General features: G+C 40.3%; 1 protein-coding gene across 3 annotated transcripts in view; it reads right to left on the reverse strand.

Moving 5' to 3' along the window:
• ZC3H12C (zinc finger CCCH-type containing 12C) overlaps nt 1-22,315 on the reverse strand; it is a 49,161-nt gene that overhangs the window by 17,323 nt on the left and 9,523 nt on the right. For all 3 annotated transcript variants that reach the window (XM_074569973.1, XM_074569982.1, XM_074569963.1), the window contains exon 2: nt 10,651-11,417. In XM_074569973.1, coding sequence (XP_074426074.1) covers nt 10,651-11,345 — 695 coding nt within the window. In that variant the 5' untranslated portion in view covers nt 11,346-11,417. The remainder of the gene's footprint in view (nt 1-10,650; nt 11,418-22,315) is intronic.

Here is a 22,315-nt window from a genome sequence, read left to right on the forward strand (position 1 = left end):
CCCAACTGGGTGGGTGCCAGCTGTGGCTGACCCACCATAGTCCCACTGGGGAAGGACAGAAAAGTCCTCACCATAAGGAACAGTTTAGCAGTATGTTAGAAAAAGCTTTCTAACTGATCAATGGGACAGTCTGCCCATGCATTTTGGGATCACCTCACCAAACACTTTGAAGAAGCGTCAGACAGCTCCTCTGGGGCCAGTCTGGGTTCTCCATACTCAGGAGGAGACCAGCAACGTTTGTGAGGTCCTCCCAACCCCACAGCTCTACGTAGCAGAAGAAACACAGGGGCACAGCAGCAAGCTGTTGCCTTTTGCTTGACTGGCTTGTCATGTACAGCAGGTATGCCACAATCTGTTTTCCAGAAAGGTGGAATCACCATGGAGTAGTATGTGAAGAGGACAATATGATGATGGATCCTTTCGAGGTAAATAAAAACACCAGAAAGTTATTTAAAAACTTTTTTTTTTTTCAGTAGGACCATTTTAAAGTACCTACTCTTTCCAGCCTTCTAAAACAGCACTGCTGTATGTTCCTTGATACCTTGAGGGAGCCTGAATAATTGTGCAATGGATGAAGCGCCACAGTAAAAGTGAGAAAAATTTTGAAACAATGTTCAGATTCCAGAAGCCTGTGAAGGAGGTGGTGTACACATTCACCAGCGTCTGGGTGTTGAGAGCGAATGAGTCATGGCTAACACCCCTCACAAAGCATCATCCTCAGCAGAGGCTGTGTTGAAGGTCACAGGCCCCCAAAAAAAGAAGAAAAAGAAAAAAAAAGAGGGGAAAAATATAAGACCCCACTACCATTATCTGGATTTAAGTGAGGAACCGTACGACTTCCTTTTCCAATGATGCTGGAGACAGGACCTGGAAGCATAATCATATACTAAGATACTGCAATTGTTGCTGACCATAGTAATGAAAGTTTGTAGATTTTAGCTGGCAGAGGGTACTCCAAGGATAGTTTAAGTCCATCTTCTGTGCCTATAGGGCTATACCAGGAACACTGTTAGGAGCAAGATATCTGTGTATCCCAATATCCTGTTTAGCTACGGTTATAGACCTCTGCAATAATACCTTCCCTGCTTTGTATGATAATACTATGTAATAACACTATTAAATTGTAATAACACTATAATAACAAAACACATAGCAGCATTTTTTTCCAGGTACTGTTTTATACCATACAATTATTCTTGTGCTTGTTTGGCTGAGAGAGTAGTATCGTTGTGCATTTTGTAACTTCCCAGGAATGGGAAACCAAACTGCACACAGATATGTCACATTTAAAACGCACACACACTGAAAAAATGGCCAACATGATTTCCAGCCATGGCAAGTCTAATTACATCTCCCCATGACAACGTAAAATCAGGACGCTTGGTGCACATTCAGTACCCAGTGGGCAGCCATAAGGCCTCCTGTGCAAAGCCCGACACAAGAAGTTACTGTTCATGCTATCAGCACATCATGTGCAACCGTAAATATTGCAATCCATTTTACAACAGTCGGGAAGGGCTCGTTCCATCTACTAAATCCCAGTGAAATCACTGTACTGTTATTACTCTAAACAATCTCCGTGGTTTCAAATGGATAAAATCACTTTTCACTCCTGACAGCGAGCAAGCATTTTGTTAGACTACATTTTAGTGAAAGTATGTTTCTTCCTGTAAGTCTGACAAATCATTTCTGGAATGAAATCATGGCCTCTCTGAAAGAAATGGATGTTCTTGCCTATTGCTTTCCATCAGGCTGGAATTCAAGCCATACTTTTAAAGGCAGAGGGAGGACCAAGCAGTCAGCTGCTTAGTTTTCTCTTGCCTAATACAGACTATTAAAATTTTTCATCCAGAACATAAATTTTAAATATACTTAAAACTCTACAAAACAGAAATAGGAAATGTATTACACGCATACTAGCTTTTCTGCATTGCTGAGCAAGTGGATTTATAGCTCATATAAATCTTCACATTTTTTCCACTCCTTTTCAGACACATGTCTAAGCTGGTATCTGAGTGGATACAAATTCCAAGAAATTTAAATGATTAGTGAGAAAGTCTGTGAAAAAGATGTGCAATTAAAATTTGTTCCTTTCTTCTGTTTTGTTGTAATGCAGATTTGATATTCTCTTTTTTTTGTGATCTTTGTGCTTCATCAGCTTTATGATACATCATATGGTGAAAAGACTGAAATCATGCTGCTGCTTCTGACTTTTTTCCTTCTGATTAGTTGTAAAAAAAGAGGAGAAATGTCTGTATTTATTTGTCAAGAAACTTTGTTTTAAAAACCCCTTCCTAGTTATTAGCAGTATGTGAATGCTCAGAGCAGTCAGGATGACAGCTGCAGGCCTGGATGAGACATTGGTTTATTCTACTTTGGTTCTTGCAGACGTTTAATCTAGCACCACTCTTAGTTGAAGGAAGATAAAGTATATCCTAAGGTATCTATTTCTCTTTCATACCATACGTGAATGATTCTTTTTATCACCACTTCTATATATTTGGCCTGTTGATAGCTATGGTTTTATTTTCAAATGAAAAAAAAAAAGTAGTACAAGAACATAAATCAATCAAGCATTTTCTAGGCTAGGAGAGTTAGTAGAAAGAGGTAAAACATCTGATGAGAACATTTTCTCTCTTGCCTTCCTAGCCCCCAAACTAGATTTACAAGTGACTGTCTTGAAAAGAGCTGTGGTATACACTCCTAAACACTGACTCCTTACAATAGTTGCAAGACTTCTGGTGTGCTCTAATGCAGTACTCAAACCAACACAGAACTCTCAGGCTTTGAAAGCTACAGAAAACATACACACTGATGACAAGAGATATTAGAGTTCAGGTCTACAACAACGTTTGTTGCGTACACATACGGGTTTTATACAGTTGGAAATCTGGACACATCAAGGTACTTCCCATGTAAAAGCATATTGATTAAAGCAAGAAGAACAAAACTAAAACACAGATCTGCCTGGTGAAGTCAGAGTTACCAAACTGTTTTAATCTGTCATGTCATAGGAGGAAAACAGTCTCAGTCCATAGCATAGAGAGGTAAGAATTTCCATCCTGTATCATACTGGTGACTCATGAGGCTGGCAGCCTGGTTTCGTCACTAGCTGCATCCCTTTTTTTATTTTTTTAAAGTTCTACTAATTTCCTAATCACAGAAACATTTTGTCCCAAGGCACTTCTCAGTAACCCAGGCCTTCTGTCAATCCTGCCTTTGTTCCTTAAGTATGTATTTTGGTGCCGACATGAAGCAGATGAAATAGTTCCCAAAAGTTTTTTTTTTCCATTAGTCCATGACAAATCACTCCGATGCTTTGAGGTCTTTGAAGGAAAAAAAGCCTTGGAAGTTGTAACACCTCTCAAAACATCTTTTGTCCATGGGGCTTCCAACGCCAGGGAACTCTATGGAGCATGGGAAGTGCCGTCACCAGCCAGACACGCACCTGGGTGCGTGACCAAGCAAGAGGCACGCACCCAGCAGTCAGAGGTCAAAACAGGCAAACAGAAGTTATACTCAAAGCTGCCAATGACAAGCTCCTATCCACATGATCGTCACTTGTTGGAAAAATACTTTTATCTATTCCTTAAAGTGACTTCTCAAAATAATCTAAGAAACTAGACAGCCAGTTCCACTGGAAAATGAATGTCTGAATCAAGGTACCAAAATACAATCGTGCCTACCAAGCTCAGAAACACACAATCTGAGAAGAGGCCAATGCAGCTAAATTGTTAATTTGTTAAAATACATATGCATTTAAGTTGTCATATGACAACCACATATGGCATAGATAAGACAACCAAACCAGCCTTTGGTTGACACAATTTGCAGTTGTTGAAAAACTATGTAGACATGGTTATCGGCAAACCTTTTACTATGGCCAAATGACCTGCCTGATGGTTAAGGACGGGGACAAGACTTAGTTGCCTGAACAGAGATGTCTAATGCTTGTTAGGCACCTTTGGGTATCTCACGCTTCCTCCAGCTGAACACCACTCCTGAATGGCACTGGGGCCTCTGTCACGTCTGTCAGGCCTGGGTGTATGTTTCTGATGCCACCAAGCACCTAGGACATCCATGGCTGGAGGGATGGCTCGGCATGAAAGCTCTAAGAAAACTGTAGAATACCTGTCTTAAATGTGAGCACATTTGAAACAACCCCCCCAAATCAGCATCCACCTCTCAAAAATAAAAGTTAAGTATGCAATGGTTATCTCGTGTTGTGGTTTCCCTTGTGCAATGAAGTACCATCAAGCACCATTTAAATATACAGGCCAAGGTTTTCCAAAAGGGGAAGACTGAAGTGCATCACGTCTACGGCCTGAGAATCCTAAGGGTGAAGTTTTCAGAAGAATCTAATTGCTCAAAACAAGATTCGTTGATTTCAACCTGTAAACCCAGATGGCATGTGATCAAAATACTTTGGTTCTTTTGCCTATGTAATTCTGAAAGTGGTTGTCTAAAAATTATAATACAGCAAGTAAAATATCCAATTATTTGCTTATCAGTGTTATCTTCATGTTGTGCTCTCTGTAAACACGGCAGACTTCTTTTTTGCCTACATGTTTTCAACATAAAGTTTTATATACATTTACATAAAATTTGAAACTCATTCTTTTTGCTGTTAGCAAAGAGTCTGAAGGCACCCAGGGTAGCCAGGGAAAACTAACGAATATGGAACAGAAGCAAATCAATAAAATAATTAACATTATCCCACTTCTTAACTAACAACTTTGTTCCTTATTTCTTAATTCTCGGTGGCAGAAGCCTGAGTTTGATTCCAGTAAAGAGAAGTATCGCAGCAATAACCAATTTTAGGCAATTTTCAACATCCCAACCTTATCCTTGAAAAGGACAAGCAAAGGAAAAGGAGGACTGTGCAAATATGCTGCAGTATGTTTCTCTCTTCAGAAGGAACTCCCTCTCTCTCAACCTCAGCAGTAAAGGGGAGTCTTAAAATGAAGGGGCAAAAGAGAACCTCAAAACCTTGCCTCTGCTGCCTCACGGAGAAACAAGACCTTCTCCCCTCCATTCCAGGCTGCGGAGGCTCAGCTGAGGAAGCCGGGGATGCATGAACAGCATGTCCAAGAACACACTGGAGAGCACAGAGATGCAGGGGTGAAGAGCTGGTGATCTGCTGTTGCTAGATGGGCAGAGATCACCTTCTGTTGCCTACCTCTGTTATGTAAAGGGAAAATTTAGAGTAGCTCAAATCTTATCACATAGGGATACAGAACTGCTGTTGACTGAAATGTGTTACCTCTCTAGTACCTATGTTGTGCAGTTTAAACTAAATAAGGTCCCCAGTGCATTTTACATCAATGGCCAAACACCTTTCTTACGCACATAGACTAAGGTTCTAAACGAAGATTTTGCAGTACAACATCATCATCTACACGCAAAAAACCCTGCACCTTACGAAGCAGCGTTAAAGCTACACAGTTCTCTGGAAAGCCAACACAGGTCACTACTCAGGTAGGGCACGCCTGAGTCCTGGGTCCTATCCCTTAGTCCAGCCTGACTCTCAGCTGGGGGAAGTGTCTATCAAGAGCTCCACAGCTGCTCTAGGGGATTATCTAATTTGCTGTTCAGCACTGATTTTAAGTTTAACACACATGCACAGAAAAATCAGACCCATCTGTAAGAGCGTTATAACAAAAGACTTTGTGTCAGGCTTAAATGTGTAGTCATCTTTCCTCTTCTGGAAAAGGATTAAGTCAACACCATGAAAGCCAGGATAACAAAAGAACAAGACCAGATTTGAAGCATCCCATAGAAACCAAATGGTGATTCTTCAAGTCATAGCCTGCAAAAAGCCACCTTTCTGCTCTTCAGTTGAAAGAGGGGGTTTGCTTTGTTTTTAAACTTTTAACTAAAAATTCATATTTGTTAGCTAATATTGGAGCTTTAAACTTGAAATACACAAGATGCTTCTATCAACCGTTTTCAGTTTAAGGCATGAATGACAAGCAATGCCATCTCTAAAGTGTAAGAGAAGCTGTCCAAGCATTACCAAAAGGCAGAAAAATTGAGAGGTTGTTCTTTTAACTTGCTTTTTTAACTTTAGCTTGCTAAAGCAGCTTGTCTGGAACAGGAGTAGTCACCAGACCAGAGCAGCATACATGCTAGCTCTGGCTGGCCAGAATAAGCTATTCTGGCCCAAGCCTTGATCTGTGCTGCCCTCAAGAACACAAAACCGCCCATCATCACTTGACTAGATGCAACCAGTTACACAAATATGAACATCCAGTAACATCATTCCTCCCTTATGTCAAACCTAGCTGTTTTCCCGAACACAAAACCATCAGGTTTCATTTACAGGTCTACTGGAAAAATAATCCTTTTTGAATTAGGAAGCTGAATCAAGTAATTTTGCAGCTGCACAGCCACTAAATGAGACGCAGGTAGCAAAGCATCTCTGGTAGTGAGACAGAGGCAAGTCTGAAAGTAAGTCACTCTGTGTCACCCATTAGATGTTTTATGAAACTGCATTCTTAATTAGTCATGCAACAGAGAGACAGGGCAGCGTACAGTGTTTGATCCTTCCAGAAAAGGACAGCTGTCTCATCCTGCTTATATTATTGGACATCACTCACCTCAACCTTCTTCACAAAACTTCCCTCTCTCATCAAATACATCCCTTAAAGGAAAATTAGCAGTTCTTATCTAGAATAATTGTAGTAGTAAATGGTATGATCAAGTACGTGTATTATAACATGGGAATAAGAATATAGATTACAGTCTACCCATTTCTGTGAGAACATACGAGAGAGCTCCCAAGAATAGATCCTGAAAAACCATCTACAGTCTTGCCTAGGGCACAGGCCCATTTCCTGTTAGCAACTCCAAAGAGAGCACGTTGGCCACAGCTTGGAAATGCAGAGGGATGAAAAGAACAGACAATTTATAGGTTAGTTACTTGTAACAGGATCCTGGACGTTTAGATACAGAAATCTGAACTAGATTGTCTGAACTGCAGGTGAATTCCTGTATGTCCCTCACTGCTTCAAACGTTGCTCTTTTACAGGTAAAAGCTGAAATCTTTCCTTTTAAAGTGCTTATTTACTATTACCTATTTTCTTGAAGGGGAAAGGACAGATCCTGCTAGTAAACAACTGGCTGTACAGCTGGTGTCAGCAATAGGGACTCATCTTTTACAAATATGGGACTGTCTTTCATAAACAAGGACTGATTTCTAGGAAAAGGTGGGATCCACTCGACCAAGCAGAACAAAAGCATCCTCGCCACTAGCTGACCAAAAGCAGAGCAAGTGTTTTTGCCAACAGGCAGGCCAAGGCAGCAAGGCATGAGCAACCCAGGAAGTTTCTGGAGTGCACTGATGATAACTTCTTAACATGGGTGACTGAGGACCCAACGAGGGAATGTGTTGGACCTCATACTTACAAACGAGGAAGAACTGGTCAAAGATGTGAAGGTCAGGGGCAGCCTTGGCTGCAGTGACCGCGAGGGGTGGAATTCAGGATCCTGTGAAGAAAGAGCAAGGCAAAAAGCAGGATCACAACCCCACACTTCAGGAGAGCAGACTTTGGCCCGTTCAGGAGAATTCCATGTGATACAACACTGGAGAGAAGAGAGGCCCAGGAGAGGTGGTTCATTTTTAAGAATCACCTCTGCCAAGATTGGTCCACACTGATGTGCAGGAAGTTGGGCAAAGCTGAAAGGACAAGACTTTCCCTCAGCAGAGGTTAGGGAACACTGGAATGGGAAATTCCCAAGCTGCTAGGCCCTGATGGGACACACTCAAGGGTGTTGAGGGAGCTGTCTGATGATATTGTGAGGCCACCCTTGGTAATCTTTGAAAGGTTGTGGTGATTTTGGATGTTCTGGAGGACTAGAAGAGAGCAAATATCCCTTCTATCTTCAAGGAATGAAAGGATAATTCAGGGAACTACAGGCTGGTCAGCCTCACCTTGATCGCTTCAAAGGTAATGGAGCAAATCCTCCTGGAAGCCCTTTCCTAACAAATTACGTAGATTGGGTGAAGGTGACCTGGGAAGAGTTAGCATGGATTTATGAAGGGGAAATACACTTGACCAACCTCAAAGCCTTCTGTGGTGAGATGACTGGCTCAGTGGATTAGGAGAGCAGTGGATGCTGTTTATTATGGCTTTAGCAAAGCTTTTGACTCTCTCTTATACCATCCCCACTGACAAACGAATGAAGTATGGGCAAAATAAGGGGACAGAGAGGTGGACTGAAATCTGGCTGAACTGCTGCACTCAAAGGTTTATGATTAGTGGCATAAAGTCCAGCTGGAGGCCAGTCACTATTGGTATACCCCAGGGATTGATACTGGGGCAAGTATTGCTTAGCGTCTTCGCTAATGACCTAGATAACGGGACAGAAAGCACCCTCAACAAGTTTGCAGATGGGTGTACTGCCATTCAGAGGCAGCCTGGCAGGGTAGAGAAATGGGTGAACAGGTACCTTAGCAAGTTCAACAGAGGGAAATACCAGTTCTGCACCTGGGGAGGACTAACACCAGGCATCAGTACAGGCTGGGTGGCCAACCAACTGGAAAATGAGTCTGAAGAGAACGATCTTGGGATTCGGTGAACATCAAGCTGGCCATGAGGCAGCAATGTCCATTTGCAGCACAGAAGGAAAAGTGTTGCCAGCAGGTCAAGTGAGGTGATCCTTCCCCTCTGCCCAGCCTTCGTAAGACACATCTAGAGTGCTGGATCCAGTTCTGGGCTCCCCAGTATAAAACAGACGCGGACAATACTGGAGAGAGTCCAGTGAAGGACAACAAAAGTTAATCAAGGGACTGGAGCACCTGTCATACAAGGGCAGCCTGTGAGAGCTGGGACTGGAGAAAAGAAGACTCTGGGGAGATCGTACACATCTGTATAAATACCCAATGGGAGGGAATAAAGAGGACAGAAACTGACTTCTCACTGTTGTCCAGTGACAGGACAAGAGGCAAGGGGCACAAACCGGAAAACAACAAATGTTGTTGTTTAAGCATAAAAAAAGAAAACTTTCTTACAGTGAGGGCATTCAAACACTGGCCCAGAGAATATGTGGAGTCTCCATCCCAACTTGACACGGCCTTGAATTGACACTGCTCAGTGCACGGGATTGGACTAGAAGATCTGCAGAGGTCCCTTTCAAACTGAGTGATTCTGTGATTAAATTTGGTAGAAAGCAAGTAAAGACCTGTTAATTTGATTCTTGAATTCAGAAAGACTGTTATATTAATAGATTTAACCTGTTTTAAGGCCCTGTAGCACGCATTCATATTTGGCTCATTTCATGTAGGTGGTCAAGAAAGTAAATTGAGCATAGGAAGGCAGGTCCTAAATATTTATGCTAATAGCTGAATAAACATTAAGGAAAAGTGACTGACATGGAGCTACTTCTGGAATGCGTTCAGTGCAGTTTGAGGGAGAGGTTGAACCTAAGTCCACCCACCAAGTCTGAGCTGTGCTAACTAGCTAACACTTACACAAATGTTTTGGATTTATGTGATATACAATCCAAACCCATTTTAGAAGCCTCTGGGTAACTTCTTGGGTTGAGCACCAGAATAGTGTTTGTTCAACAGGACATACTTCCTTTACAGCTCAAGTTGGAACAAAAAAGATTAGGGATGACACATCAGGTAGAAAGAACTCACAGGAATAACCCATTTACGAAGAAGTAATATCCTTGCTTTATGGGCTAACACATCTACTTAAATAAGCAAAAGCTATCATATAATTGTAAATAAGAGCTGTATTTAAACTTAATTTTTAAAAGCCTCATTTAAAGGTAATTGACTTGATTAGGAGCTAAAAAAACCCCTGGGCCTTTAGCCCAGAAATGTCTTACAGGAACTTCTATTAATAAACTAATGAAAACCACATCAAGTCATCGGAAGATTAAAACTGACCTTCTAAACCATGGTGCAAGCGATCAGATAATCCTTATGAGTTACCCAATTAGTTACTAACCAATTTGTCATTTAATCACTTATATAGCCATCAAAAACCCCTCGTCTCTCTGCATCTCTCTGCCATTTCCTTCCCTCTCTAATCACTGATGAAGCATGAACCTCCTGCCTCCCCACAGACAGGTTTGTTGCTATGCACCTAATGACCAGGGTCAGGATGGGTGAATGCTGTAGGTAAATGTGTTTGTTATCTGTGGGCATGTAAATGAAAGTCTAAAGCATAGTAATCTCACGAATTAATGGCAATAAAACCTAACTCCAAATCTGATAACCAAGACCAACTTTAGAGACACACTAGTTACCACAGAACAGCCTACCAAGGAGAAGTATTCCTTAAGCCACTTAATAATAAATCACAATTTTATGATCTTAAGGAATCTTACATTTGCTTTAACCTCCTGCATGTAACTGGATACAGCAACTGCCCATAGCAATGGTGCCTACTAAAGGTTTATTAAGTGTACCAAAAATTAATTAAGTACTAGATTGGCAGTGGGAAAGAGAGATTTGATGGCTGTCACCGAACTCTTACAGACTTCTAGCCTGATTGGCATACTCTGTCATCGACGACGACGCTTGTGAGGGAACATGGACACAGTTTTAGGCAATTATACCGAACATCAGTGCTTGAATGGGACAAGGTCATTCTCTTTCCATTTAAACATAAAAGCAAAAGCTTCATGGTCACATACCTCATCGCAACATTGCTGCCATCAATAACTATTGGCCTCAGGTTGTCACCATCCTCCGTCACATCCTCCTGCAGTGGAGACTCTGACCTCTGAGACTCTATGGAAGACGCTTCACGCATTACAGTAGTGTTAGCATTAGTTACAGTCTGATCAGTCTCAGTTTTATTCCCAAGTTTGACAAGTTCTCCCAAAATATCATTTATTAAAGCATCAGTACCAAGTTTATTTAGTACAAGTTGAACCTGCTCTTCAGAGTAACCCAACTTAAGTGCAAACTCCAGTTTGGTTTGATATTCTTTCACTACATCAGGGGGCTTTTTGACTTCCTTAGGTACTATCTGAGCCTCTTCTATCCTAAAGTCTTCCAAGATTTCATTTCTTTTCAGTATATGAGGCTCTAAGCAAGGAGATCGGCACAGCTGCCGGTGAGTCTTAGGCAATAAATGTGATTCTGATGCAGAATTGTTCAGTCTCTCTGAATCATTATCAGAATTTGTACTTTCTTCAGAGTCACAGCTGGAGCTTCCAGAAGTCTCTTCAGATGCCTCTTTGTCCACATCTTCTTTCCTAGAATTCACCTTATCCATCGTTGGCTTCTCCGCCATTGACCAAGGTACAATTGCATTTATTTGCGTGCCAGTGCTCCCCACATAAAGGTGGCCTAAGTCATGCCCCAGATGATCCTTCAAGCCCATGAAGCTGCTGCATGTACTTGACTCCACTTTGCTGTTTTTCTTGTATTCCTGAATATAAAGTGTTCCGTATTCCTAAAGAGGGAACAAAAACGTTGCAACTGGTTACATATCTTACTTGCTTTGTATTTTCTTGCTGCTTCCTCAGAACCGCATGTATTCTCTCCTAGCAGAAAAATATGACTTGTTTTTTTTTTTTTTTAAACATGGAAAACTTTTTTGGGGAAAAGCTTTTCCTAAGGTACATCCGTAGCTATGGGGATAAACAACTGATCATCGGTTTTCTAAGTGTATTAAATGCTTTTACTTAAACATTTCTAGAAAGGGGTTTATGAAAGAATAGGAAAGCAAATACTGCAATTTTACCTACTCTAATGCAGAGACAGAAGTCTTGTCGTGATTTAAAGGAACCAAGATATTTCTTCTAGCTTAAGACAGTATTGTAACAATGAAAAAAAATGCAGCTATAAAATACAAATACTAGAAAAGCTTTTTAAACTAAATACCTTCAACTCTCTGTTGAATAGAAAGAAATTAGCACAGTACTAGATTATTTGGTTAGGCAAACGTAAGACATCATAACACATAAAATGAATTAGTAACAGAAAACATGATTAAATAAAAACTTACTGGCCCTAAAAGATACTATCAGTTCAACTGAATACACTCAAACTATTTCTGAATTCCCTTATAAAGTGGTAATTAAGTCAAGAAAGACTAATTGCTCTCAACAGAGTGCTGCATTACTAACACATACAGCATTTAGAGACATGGATTGATCTAATGGCAAATAAAGCCAATGGAAGTCTTTGCACCAATTGCAACAGACCATTCATCAAGCCAACAAGGCAACAAAATGAAAAGCTGATTTCGACTCTTGGACTAGACTTCTGCAAACCTTCTGCTGAATCAAAACTAAATATATAGATAGAAGTCATGCAGGAAGAACAGAAGAAGAAAAGTTGCAGCTTTCTGGATTTACGTACTTGCCACATCAGTTTTTCTGAAGGAATTCTGCGTAACCGTAGTTATACAGAAATTAGCTACTTGTTTCATCACAAGGATTACTTCCACAATCTACATTTAAAGGCAGATTGCTACCTCTTTCCCTTATTTTGTTCTTTTAAACAGGAATCTTTGCTAAGTGCTTCAATAAAGAAAGTAAAAGATAAATTATTTCTCAGAGATAAAAATGGACCATATGGACCAATTGTACTGCAAGGTTACCATGAAAAAGAAGAATTTACATTAAGGGAAGACTACAAGACAAAGAGTTCTTTCACACTTCCGTCTTGCAAGGCAGAACATAAAAGCAAGATACAGGGGCAAAGGACTTCAACTGAAGTTGACAGATACATTACAGACACAAGGTTCATCAAGGAGGATATACTGAGAAAAAACATTATGTCAAACAGGATCTCTTGATCTATACTAACACAAATTACAGGTATGTCTCACGAATAGCCAAAATCTCTGTCAGCAAATACATTAACTCTCCCATCCCCTTACAGGTTAGCATTTAAAAATTGCCCGGTCTTTTTAAAATACAGTATAATTGCCTCTTCTTGGGATAAAGATCTGAGAGTGCACACACAAGAAATTCATCCAGGCTTAAGACTGGAGAGAATCAAGCAAAAAATCTCCAGTCTCAGTAAAAAGCAGACTCTATAGGTGCTGAGTGCTGCCAAGACATCGCCACTGTAGTGGTGCTTTTTGGTTATGGGGCACAGAACCTCACTTTACCTAAGCATTTCTAATTTAAATAATTAAATAAATAAATAATCAGTATTTTCATCACCCGCACCTTAATACAGGCAAGACTGATAGGAAAGAAAATACACTGAAGTTTTATTTAGAGCTGGTCTTGTCAGAAGGCAGTAGAGCTGTAATACTCTCAAGCAGCATACCAAGGACTATTACTTTCTCTTCACTCGAAGCTTTAGGATTTCAAGCAACACCACAGATTAAACACAATGAGAATCTAGGAAATGAACCTTTCCACAATGATTTATTAACTAATGTAATGCACTCGATAGCACAGCGCTTGTAACAAATCACAACAATATCCCAATAAAAGGATACAGTTAAAAAACCAACACTGTGGCCTTTACAGGACTGACACACACAAAAAAAAATTAAAAAAAAAAATCTCAAACAAGAAACCCCTATTGGAGGCGAAGCTGCTTAGCAACCAGCCTTTAGTTGCTAGGATGCGCTCCTTTAACATACCATCATGAATACTAGCACAGCGAAAGAATAATTTGGTATGAACAAAAGCCCATGAAAGAGAGCGGGACTTAAGTGCGTCTGGTTTCCCCTCGGAGAACAATGCAGCTGCCAAACCAATCTGGAAGCCCCGACATCATTGTTCCACCAACCCCACAATCTGCTCTGACTCGAGGAAGTCTAGTTAATGGGCAACACTTTTAAGCTGGACTGAAAAGTTGAGCTGGCTCATGTACCGCTGCCGCAGAGCGCGGGGAGATAATGGGTCACTGCCTAAATCCATGTACTGTGAAATGTCATTTTAGTATTGAACCAAAAGTAGAGGGAGGAGGTTTTTTTGGAAGGGGGGGAAGAGGAGGCTGCATATTAACAGCATGGAATAAACAAAGCTTGAAGTGCACAGATCAGAAAGAGGATTTTTTTTTTTTTAGTGTTAGTTAAAATAATACTTAAGTCATTCTCCAGTCACTTCTTCCTTGAAGTTTAAGTGCTTTACAGCAACCGCAACCATAACACCCTCCAGTGGGATTCAAAGAAGTCACTAGCATATGAATGTGTCTGAAGATCAGGCATTATATGAAACATACTTAAGATGATTTGCACATCAACTGCGTATGAAAAATGACCATAAACCGAGCTTTGTCCATTGTTGGGAATGTATACATAATCAGCCTCACAGCTATCTGCTTTAAGTCTCCTGTCAATCTCCATGTTGCTCCAATATTTAATTGCTTCTTCTGCACAGAACACTTACTGTTTTTCAGAAACTATTTAAAGAAGGAAGTAACAAGAGCAACAGCTTTAAAATCTGCCACAGAGAGTATATAGTCACCATACTATTGCTTGTAAAGGCTAGATAAAATGATGTTTACACTGTAAATCCAAAGCTAAAGATTTCTGAAATAGTTTTGCATTAAGCAGTGCACTATTCCTGGCATTTAGCCTGAACTCTGCATGCAAACTATTTTTTTTTCAGGCAAATTTTTACAATGTCTGTGAACTTTGTACACCGTATTTGTGGTCAGGAGCATCTCTTAGAAACGCTAGACTTTGGAGCTCCCAACATGATGTCCTTTATGAGATCCATTGATTAGAACCATGAAAATCAGATGTTACTGCTGAACACTGCTGGAATTGATTATTTTATCTTGATTTGATTAGCGAAGAGCAACATGCCAGCCAGTCAGTCTATTTGAATGAATTTGTATTCCAAGTAAACACTAGTGTACCTATATATAGGACAATGATGCTCAAGAAAACAGAAAAGGTCCTTTATCCAAGGAGGAATGACAGACAAGAAGAACTCCCTGCACTCTTTATTTACAAGGAACTCTCATTACGCACGTATGGTTTTAAAGTATGCTTTACTGATACAATGCAACATAGCTAAGAAAAATATCTGCTATGAATTCTGACTCAACTGTAAGCCAAACAAAAATCAGCCAAAAAATTCTTGTGAAGAGTGTCTTCAACTTTTGGTTATGCTCACTGCAGCTGAGTAACAGAATTTATATTTATGAAAAAGTTAATAAAACAGGTAACTCCCAATTTAGACATACTCATGACAACGTAAGTTTTAAACTGCAGTCTTTTTAAAACTACAGTATCTCACACTAGGTTCACTCTTAAAGGCCTAAAATACTGTATTACTGAGTCAACAACATTTATCAAGTATAACTATAATAGTCTGGATGAGCACTGTGCTACTACATTGTGGATGTGTAATACTTTCCTATTTCTTAGAAGTCACCACTATTTTCCACTAACAATAATCAGCCCCTTAATTCACCTTCACACAAAACAGAAATATATTCCTCAAAGGGATGTGGGCAAGTAGAGCATCTAATCTTTTAATATGTATTCAGAATATTTTCCACTTACAATTGAGCATAAGAAAAGCAATTTAATGCAAATTTAGTTCAGAGGAAAATAACAAGGAATAAAATAGTGTGTCATGTGACATAGCGTAACAGAAATTGTGTATTCTCAAAAGACCGTCAAAAGTTTCTGAAGATACATTCTAAAGTGAAATAGTTCAGCATGTTTTCACAGAGGCAGACTTTTTCTAAGCCTTATAAACAAAAAATGGAGAATATTGAAATCACAGTTTGTTGAAACACTGTCATTACTTGTCACAAACAGAAGTGCAGAGCTGATCAGAAAAGAAAAATTAATGTATCAGTTATCCGAATGATAAAGATACTGCAACAATGCAAATAAAATAATGAATATGTAATAAATACCTACTGCTGTAGTTTCTATGTATTTAATTACCATTGTATTTCAGCGAGTGCTGTTGTCTGCATCATTCTATCCAACAAAGGAAGGATGTCCCATTGAACAGATTGGTTAATGCTCTGGGGCAACAGATGTCTACTGGAACTGCAGGAGACCAGCAACTGGTGGCCTGCCCATCTTCTGAAAACTTTCAATAGACTCATGCATATGTTCACACAATAGGGCATGTGGTAGAAATGCAAACCTCTTTTTAACCCTTTTATATGCTCTCTTTCCCTCCCAACTGATATATGAAGGTCTTTGTTTTGTTTTGTTTTTTTTTTTTTCTTTACGGGATCCTTGGAACACAGGCTCATGGAGTATAGAGTGTTTGTTCTTCAGCCTAACATCTGAACTCAAAACATAAAACAAAACAGATTAGAAACTTTATAAAAATAGCCAGGCTAGATCTGACACACTTACGAATAGCTTTCAAAGCACAAAACCTTTGACTGTAACATGTTTCCACCTGAGAGCATCCTAATGCTCTATCTTGCACTACAGTACCTTCAGACATCCCACAGTGGAGCTCTTCCTATTTTCACAAACCTGGAAATTTCATCCGTTGTATGGTATAATGGAAAAGTTCTTTGATTTTTTTTTTCTTACAGGCTTTTTCTACCAGTCATAAATTAAAGTAAATAATAGCTTATTTGCAAAAAAGGGTAAATACCTATAACTTAAAGTTGAAACCTCCCCTTCTCCCCAGGGGACTAGAGGAGAATTTGTTCTGTTGATGGCTACTGCCTACCATTTTCAAGTTCTTGGAAATACACCATTACCGATGTTTTTGAAAGTTCATTAATAGACTGCACTGGGTGAGATCATTGCTCTTTAACACACTTAGTCTTCAGACATAATTGTTTTTCTTCCCCTCTTTTTCCAAGATACACCCAAAGTGTGCAAATCTCCGCTGACACACACGCTAGCTACGTTGTCCAAATGCAAACTGATATGCTGAAACACCAGAAAGGTGAAACGTCCCATTTCTGCAGAGAGAAGCCCATATACTTACGTTCACTGGAAAACACACAGACATTGGTTTCTTGTAGCTGTTCCAGAAGCAACTCCTTAACACGATTTCAGCTGCAGACTTCAGGCAAGCAAGCAGAACAATGAATGGACGAACAGATGGACCCGCGATGTCTTTGCTTAACCTATTACTGAGCGGACGCGGAGCCAATCACGACCCGCAGAGCTCACAATTAGTTGGCCGGGCAGATGCAAGGCAACCTCCCCACCCTGCATCAGGTTCGGAGGTTTCTAAGATAAGCAAGTTGATGTCATTCTCAGGGTCTGCCCCGGGCAGCATGTGTATTAACGAGGGGTGTGCAGCAACAATAGGCCATACAAAAGAGACTAGCAGGCAGCTGCTGTATGAGAGCCAGAGTCATTAGGGAGCAGGCTGCCAACAAGAAACACCTGGCTTGGGCAGACTTCAGCTTCTCCTCATTGTTTCTAATTCATGAAACAAAGAAAGGAATTATTTTTAAGTAGTAAAAGTTGGGAGTTCCTATTAAAATATATCAGTCTTATGGAATATAACCCCTTTACTATGGAAACAATAAGTTCTTTGTAAGGGAAAATATTAGAGAAATAAATCTATCAGTAGCTATTTGTGTTCCCCTTTTCTCGTTAGCAAAATTAATCATATTGGTACAAAGTGCAAGGCGGCATGAAAGGAGCCCACACTAAACACTGAAATGTATTCAGAAACCGCTTTCTGAATTTCCTGACACTTCTGAACATCAGTTGATAAATGTAATAAACTTGCATTTACACACAACTCTAACAGAGTACTTGTGAGTAATTCCAATGGAAGGTGAAACTGATTAAACTAAACCCACGTAATATTAATATGTGAAATAATGGATATTTTTAGGCAGTGGCATTGAAACATTAGGGCACTTGGCAGAAAGGAACTATGAACCACTCTTTTGTTCTGGAGTCACCCATATTTGTTTGCAACAGAACTTCTTTCCCTTTTATTTCACAGCTCTGTTCAAGACGCCAAGATCTTCCTGTCTCTTTGCAATGATGAAATATTTGAACAGAAGTCAGGAGCTAGGCCATAGCCATCTTTTTATTGTTTGTATTTTTTATTGAAGTAAGCTACGTGGAAACACAAGCTCCAGTCCACACCTCCCCTCCCCTCACTGCCCAACAGTTCCAACGCCACCAAGCCCTGCAACTCACATATTTAGCAATGTAACAGTAGTAAGGTTTGATGCCTAATAAAAAGAAAAAGTGAAGCAATGTGGACTTTCAAATAAAGTTGCCATTGCTTGTAACTTCAGTGAAGACAGCTCAGCACAGAGAAGGGGGGATTCTACATTTGCAAATGTTCATCTGAATGACTACTAGAAAAGTGTATTCACTGAACTTCACCATCATTACATGACTAAAAGCAATACTGAGAACCACAGAGGCAGCTGTCCTCCTCTGCTTGTGAGGACAGGCGATCTGCTGGGAAACATCTACTGGGACTTAAAAGCAAAAAAGAACGTGAATAGGTTTGAGTAATTTCCCAAGCTTCACGTGGATACTAAAGCAATTCAACATAGTAAATGAAATCACATACCATCATGCTATTACACTGACGCATTTATCATGTGCCCAGATATTAAGCCGCAAAGCAGAAACCCCAACTATAGTTTCGCTGCACTGTCCATTAAACACTCCTAGGAACAACTACTAACACCACTATTTTGGAGCTTTTAAGTCGGAGGCAGGAGGAGACTCCTCACTAATTTCTGCCACTGTGAACACAAAGAGTGAGAGAAAGCTACCCACGAGCACAGTGGGATGCCTGATCTCCAGCACTGGATTAAGCCTCTTTGCAAACTGCGAATAAAAGCAGTGATCTGAAAAAGCTAATCAGTCCCTGCTGTGGTATTTAGACTACCTCAGTTGCTGGTATTGGATAATGTTAAGCATATTAAAACTTCTGTAGGCAAAATAAGAAGCCAGTCCAGTTCACCTATGTCCAAGAACGGCCCTTAAATGCAAGCAGCACCATTTGGCTAGTCATTAGTTGACTATCTTCCTGATTAGAGCCAGGCGCTTCTCTTGCGATACCAGAAATGCTTGTTTCAGCAGAGGACGTGTATGATACCCTTTACGTGCATCTGGAACAAATTGAGAACTCCATAGCACAGGAGCGGTGTATTTAGGGCTCTACAAGCACAACTAGGGGAAGTGTATGATCTGGCTTCAAAATGTGCCTTAAAAATAAGGTTGTAAGATGTTTACTTGCAAAGATATGCTCCCTCAATGTCTTCTACAGGAACAGTGCCTCCCCTCACCCCCAACCAACTCTCCATACTCCAAGGGCACGTCATCAGGGAACCAGGTCTAAGCTTTAGTTGCAGAGTAATGTTCACGCTAATGCAACCCTGCAGCACTTACTATGACCAAAGTCAGAACAGATACAATCTGACGACCTATGCTATATTGTTTAATTTACACAAAATACTTTATCAAGCTGTAGTTGCATGAATTAAGAAGACACTTTCTTCTGCACAACATCAGCTACTTAAACCAGCTACCTGTTCTGGAAGCATCTTCTCAGCTCTTCCCTAAAAGACGTTGGGCTGCCCAAGGTTTACAGCGTGTCAAACCATCCTATTAAATCATGGTTGGGATGACAACCTGATCTAGTGGAAGATGTCCCTGCTCTTTGCAGGAGGGGCTGGACTAGATGTCCTTTAAAGGTCCCTTCCAATCCTAAGTATTCTATAATTCTATGATTCTTTGACAGAAAAACATTCGTGTTAAGGTTTACCCAGTACACAAGGCTTCCTACTGAGCATGTTGAGGTCAACAAAGAAACCTTAGTAAGAAAAACTGTGGTATTCCCATCACATCTGTGATGGACTATAACAGCATCACTAGGAGGTACACAGTGTGAATGAACAAAGAGGTATTTACTTCTTGTGCGAAAACCTCCAAATCCAACAACCTGACTAGTTCAATCATCTCCTATTACTATTTCTAAAATACAAGGAGTCAGGTAAGTTAAATCCAGTCACCAAAATACAGCAAAAGTAACAGCTCTTCAAATTTCTGGTCTTGCAAGATCAATAAGCTATAAACACCTATTTTTGTGGCTCCCTGAGACCAGACATCACGTGCAGTGCTCACCAGGTCCCTAATGCCACTGAATTAAACAGCACAGAATCATGACTTGGCTGAAGATGACGGGCTAACTCAGGGACCCTGCAGTGGAAGATTTCCGAACAGCACCCAGCTAGGTGAGGGGACCCTGCAGAGAGACGGGGACCAGGGTGAACCTCTCAGCTGGGTGAAGGGTGGGAAGGAGAGTGTCCCCTCCCCCCCGCTGCCCAGTTTGGTATGAAAAGCATGCATGGGATGCATGGGAGGATCAGAAAGACCAAGGGAGGGAGAGTTGGAGCAGCTGGGAAATTCAGACAGTGTAGGCTGAAGATATTAGGGAAACATTACTATAAAGGAAAAAAAAAACACCCTAAAAAAAAGCTGCTAGTTCCAGCCAACTCTTCTTGTTTCAAACATGTTGAAAACAAAGCCTTATTTAAAAAGAAATTATTTTATGCAAGCACACAAAATGGTCATTCTGTAACTCAAGTGGTGTTATTGCAGCAATTAGAAAGACAACTTCTCCCATTAAAGCATTTAATTCTCTTTTGTTGCAGAATTTATGCTAAACCTCCAGTAATAAATGATGCATTTGCAAGAATACACTGCACAAGTTAAATCAATTACATACCACTGCATTTCTGAAATAGAGATGACGGTTGTATGCTACAGACAAAACTCACTGCTGTGCCACTGCAAAATATCCTACATATGCTGTTGGGCTTCAGGGAGATGCTTATCTTTAAAATTATGAGGTGGCAATACAACAGAAATTCTTCTTTGCCAGTTAGTATGTTAAGAGATGCAAACTATCTTAAGTATAACATTTTGAAAGAAGTTTACTTAGTTGTGAGGAATGGTAAGTGGTGCTCTAGGCTGTACCTACACATGGTCATAAAAACAAAAAAACCACCATCACTCTGCAGACATGCAGAGGAGTGAATTAAATGGCCAGTAAAAAGTGCCTAGAATTCAGAAAAACAACTGAGAAACTGATCTTATGACAAAGATGAGTAATGCTTTGCTGACAGAATAAATAGCCTTTAAAAAATATTTAAAAAGGATCAACTACATTTTCAAATGCAGTGTAATTGCTCTGTCGAAAAATATGCACTTTCAAATGCATTAAAATAAAGCAGTAAAGAGTTCTTTCACTCTTTGAACGAAGACTCAGCTGTCTGTAGCTATCCTTAAGATTTAAAAAAGCAGAGAAGCATTTTCCAGCGGGCCACCATCTTAAAAGAAGGTCGGAAGGTCTACAGTTTCTAGTTTAAAGCCATTAGATCATCAGTATCAACTGCACGCAAGATTTGAGCAAACCATTGCATCATTTATCATGACAACCTCTAACATGTTTTTAAGAGAAGAGGAAAATCCAAAGTTTTATCATAAGTAGTGATTAAGACCAGGCTGGATGGGGCTTTGAGCAGCCTGGTCTAGCAGAAGGTGTCCCTGCCCATGGCAGGGGAGTTGGAACTAGATGATTTTTGAGGTCCCTTCCAACCCAAACCATTCTATCACTCTATTACTTTTTTGCTGACCACAAGTACAAACAGATCCAGTCTTTCCTTGTCTGTGGGTAGACAAAGGCTGTGACCACGAGCTGTTCATCATGAGACGCCGTGGTGCCCATCTGCAGCTGCACCTAACTGCACAGTTTGCCTACGTAAGGAGCCCAACAGACTTGAGCCATACCAGCCACCAGGGCGGGAAGCACAAAGCATCATTCTGCAATAACAAAAACACTGGCATCACTCGTCAGTATCACACTGAGAAGTTACTCTTGAAATGAAACGCATTTTCTGAAGCAAGGACTTTCATTTTGAAAGTGAATCGTATCAGGGAAATGTTTTCCTTTATCAGAGACATCAGTAATTTGATCATTTCCCCAGTTTGGCCAGCGAAGGTTCAATTTTGCCACTACGCGTGTGTCCGTAGGGGTAGATCCTTTCACTCCCTCCTCTGCGACAGCCACGTGCAAGACCCACCCCATTCTGTGAGTGTTCCCTTAGGACTGTGGCCTCAATTACCATTTCCTGTATGAAAAAAACGTATCTTTTTATTTTATGTAAAAATGCAAATATAAGGGAAAAATACAACAGCTGCCACTAGCACCAAGATGTAGCTCTAATAGTCTTTTTAGCTTTCTTTGAAACTGTGCTTTAATCAATCATCTTGTATTTGTTTCTGCCCTTTTTAGGGACATACGAGCCTAAAACATGTTAAGTTATTAAGAAAATTTTCCAGATTAAAAATCCTTAAAAAAAAGAAAATAATTTAAAAAAGACCTGCCACAGGTTTTCAAATTCCAGTCTACAGACACCAAAGTGTCTGTCCTATTTTTACACACTTTG

The sequence above is a fragment of the Larus michahellis genome, chromosome 1 (genome assembly GCF_964199755.1).
Source record: "Larus michahellis chromosome 1, bLarMic1.1, whole genome shotgun sequence".
Lineage (NCBI taxonomy): Eukaryota > Metazoa > Chordata > Aves > Charadriiformes > Laridae > Larus > Larus michahellis.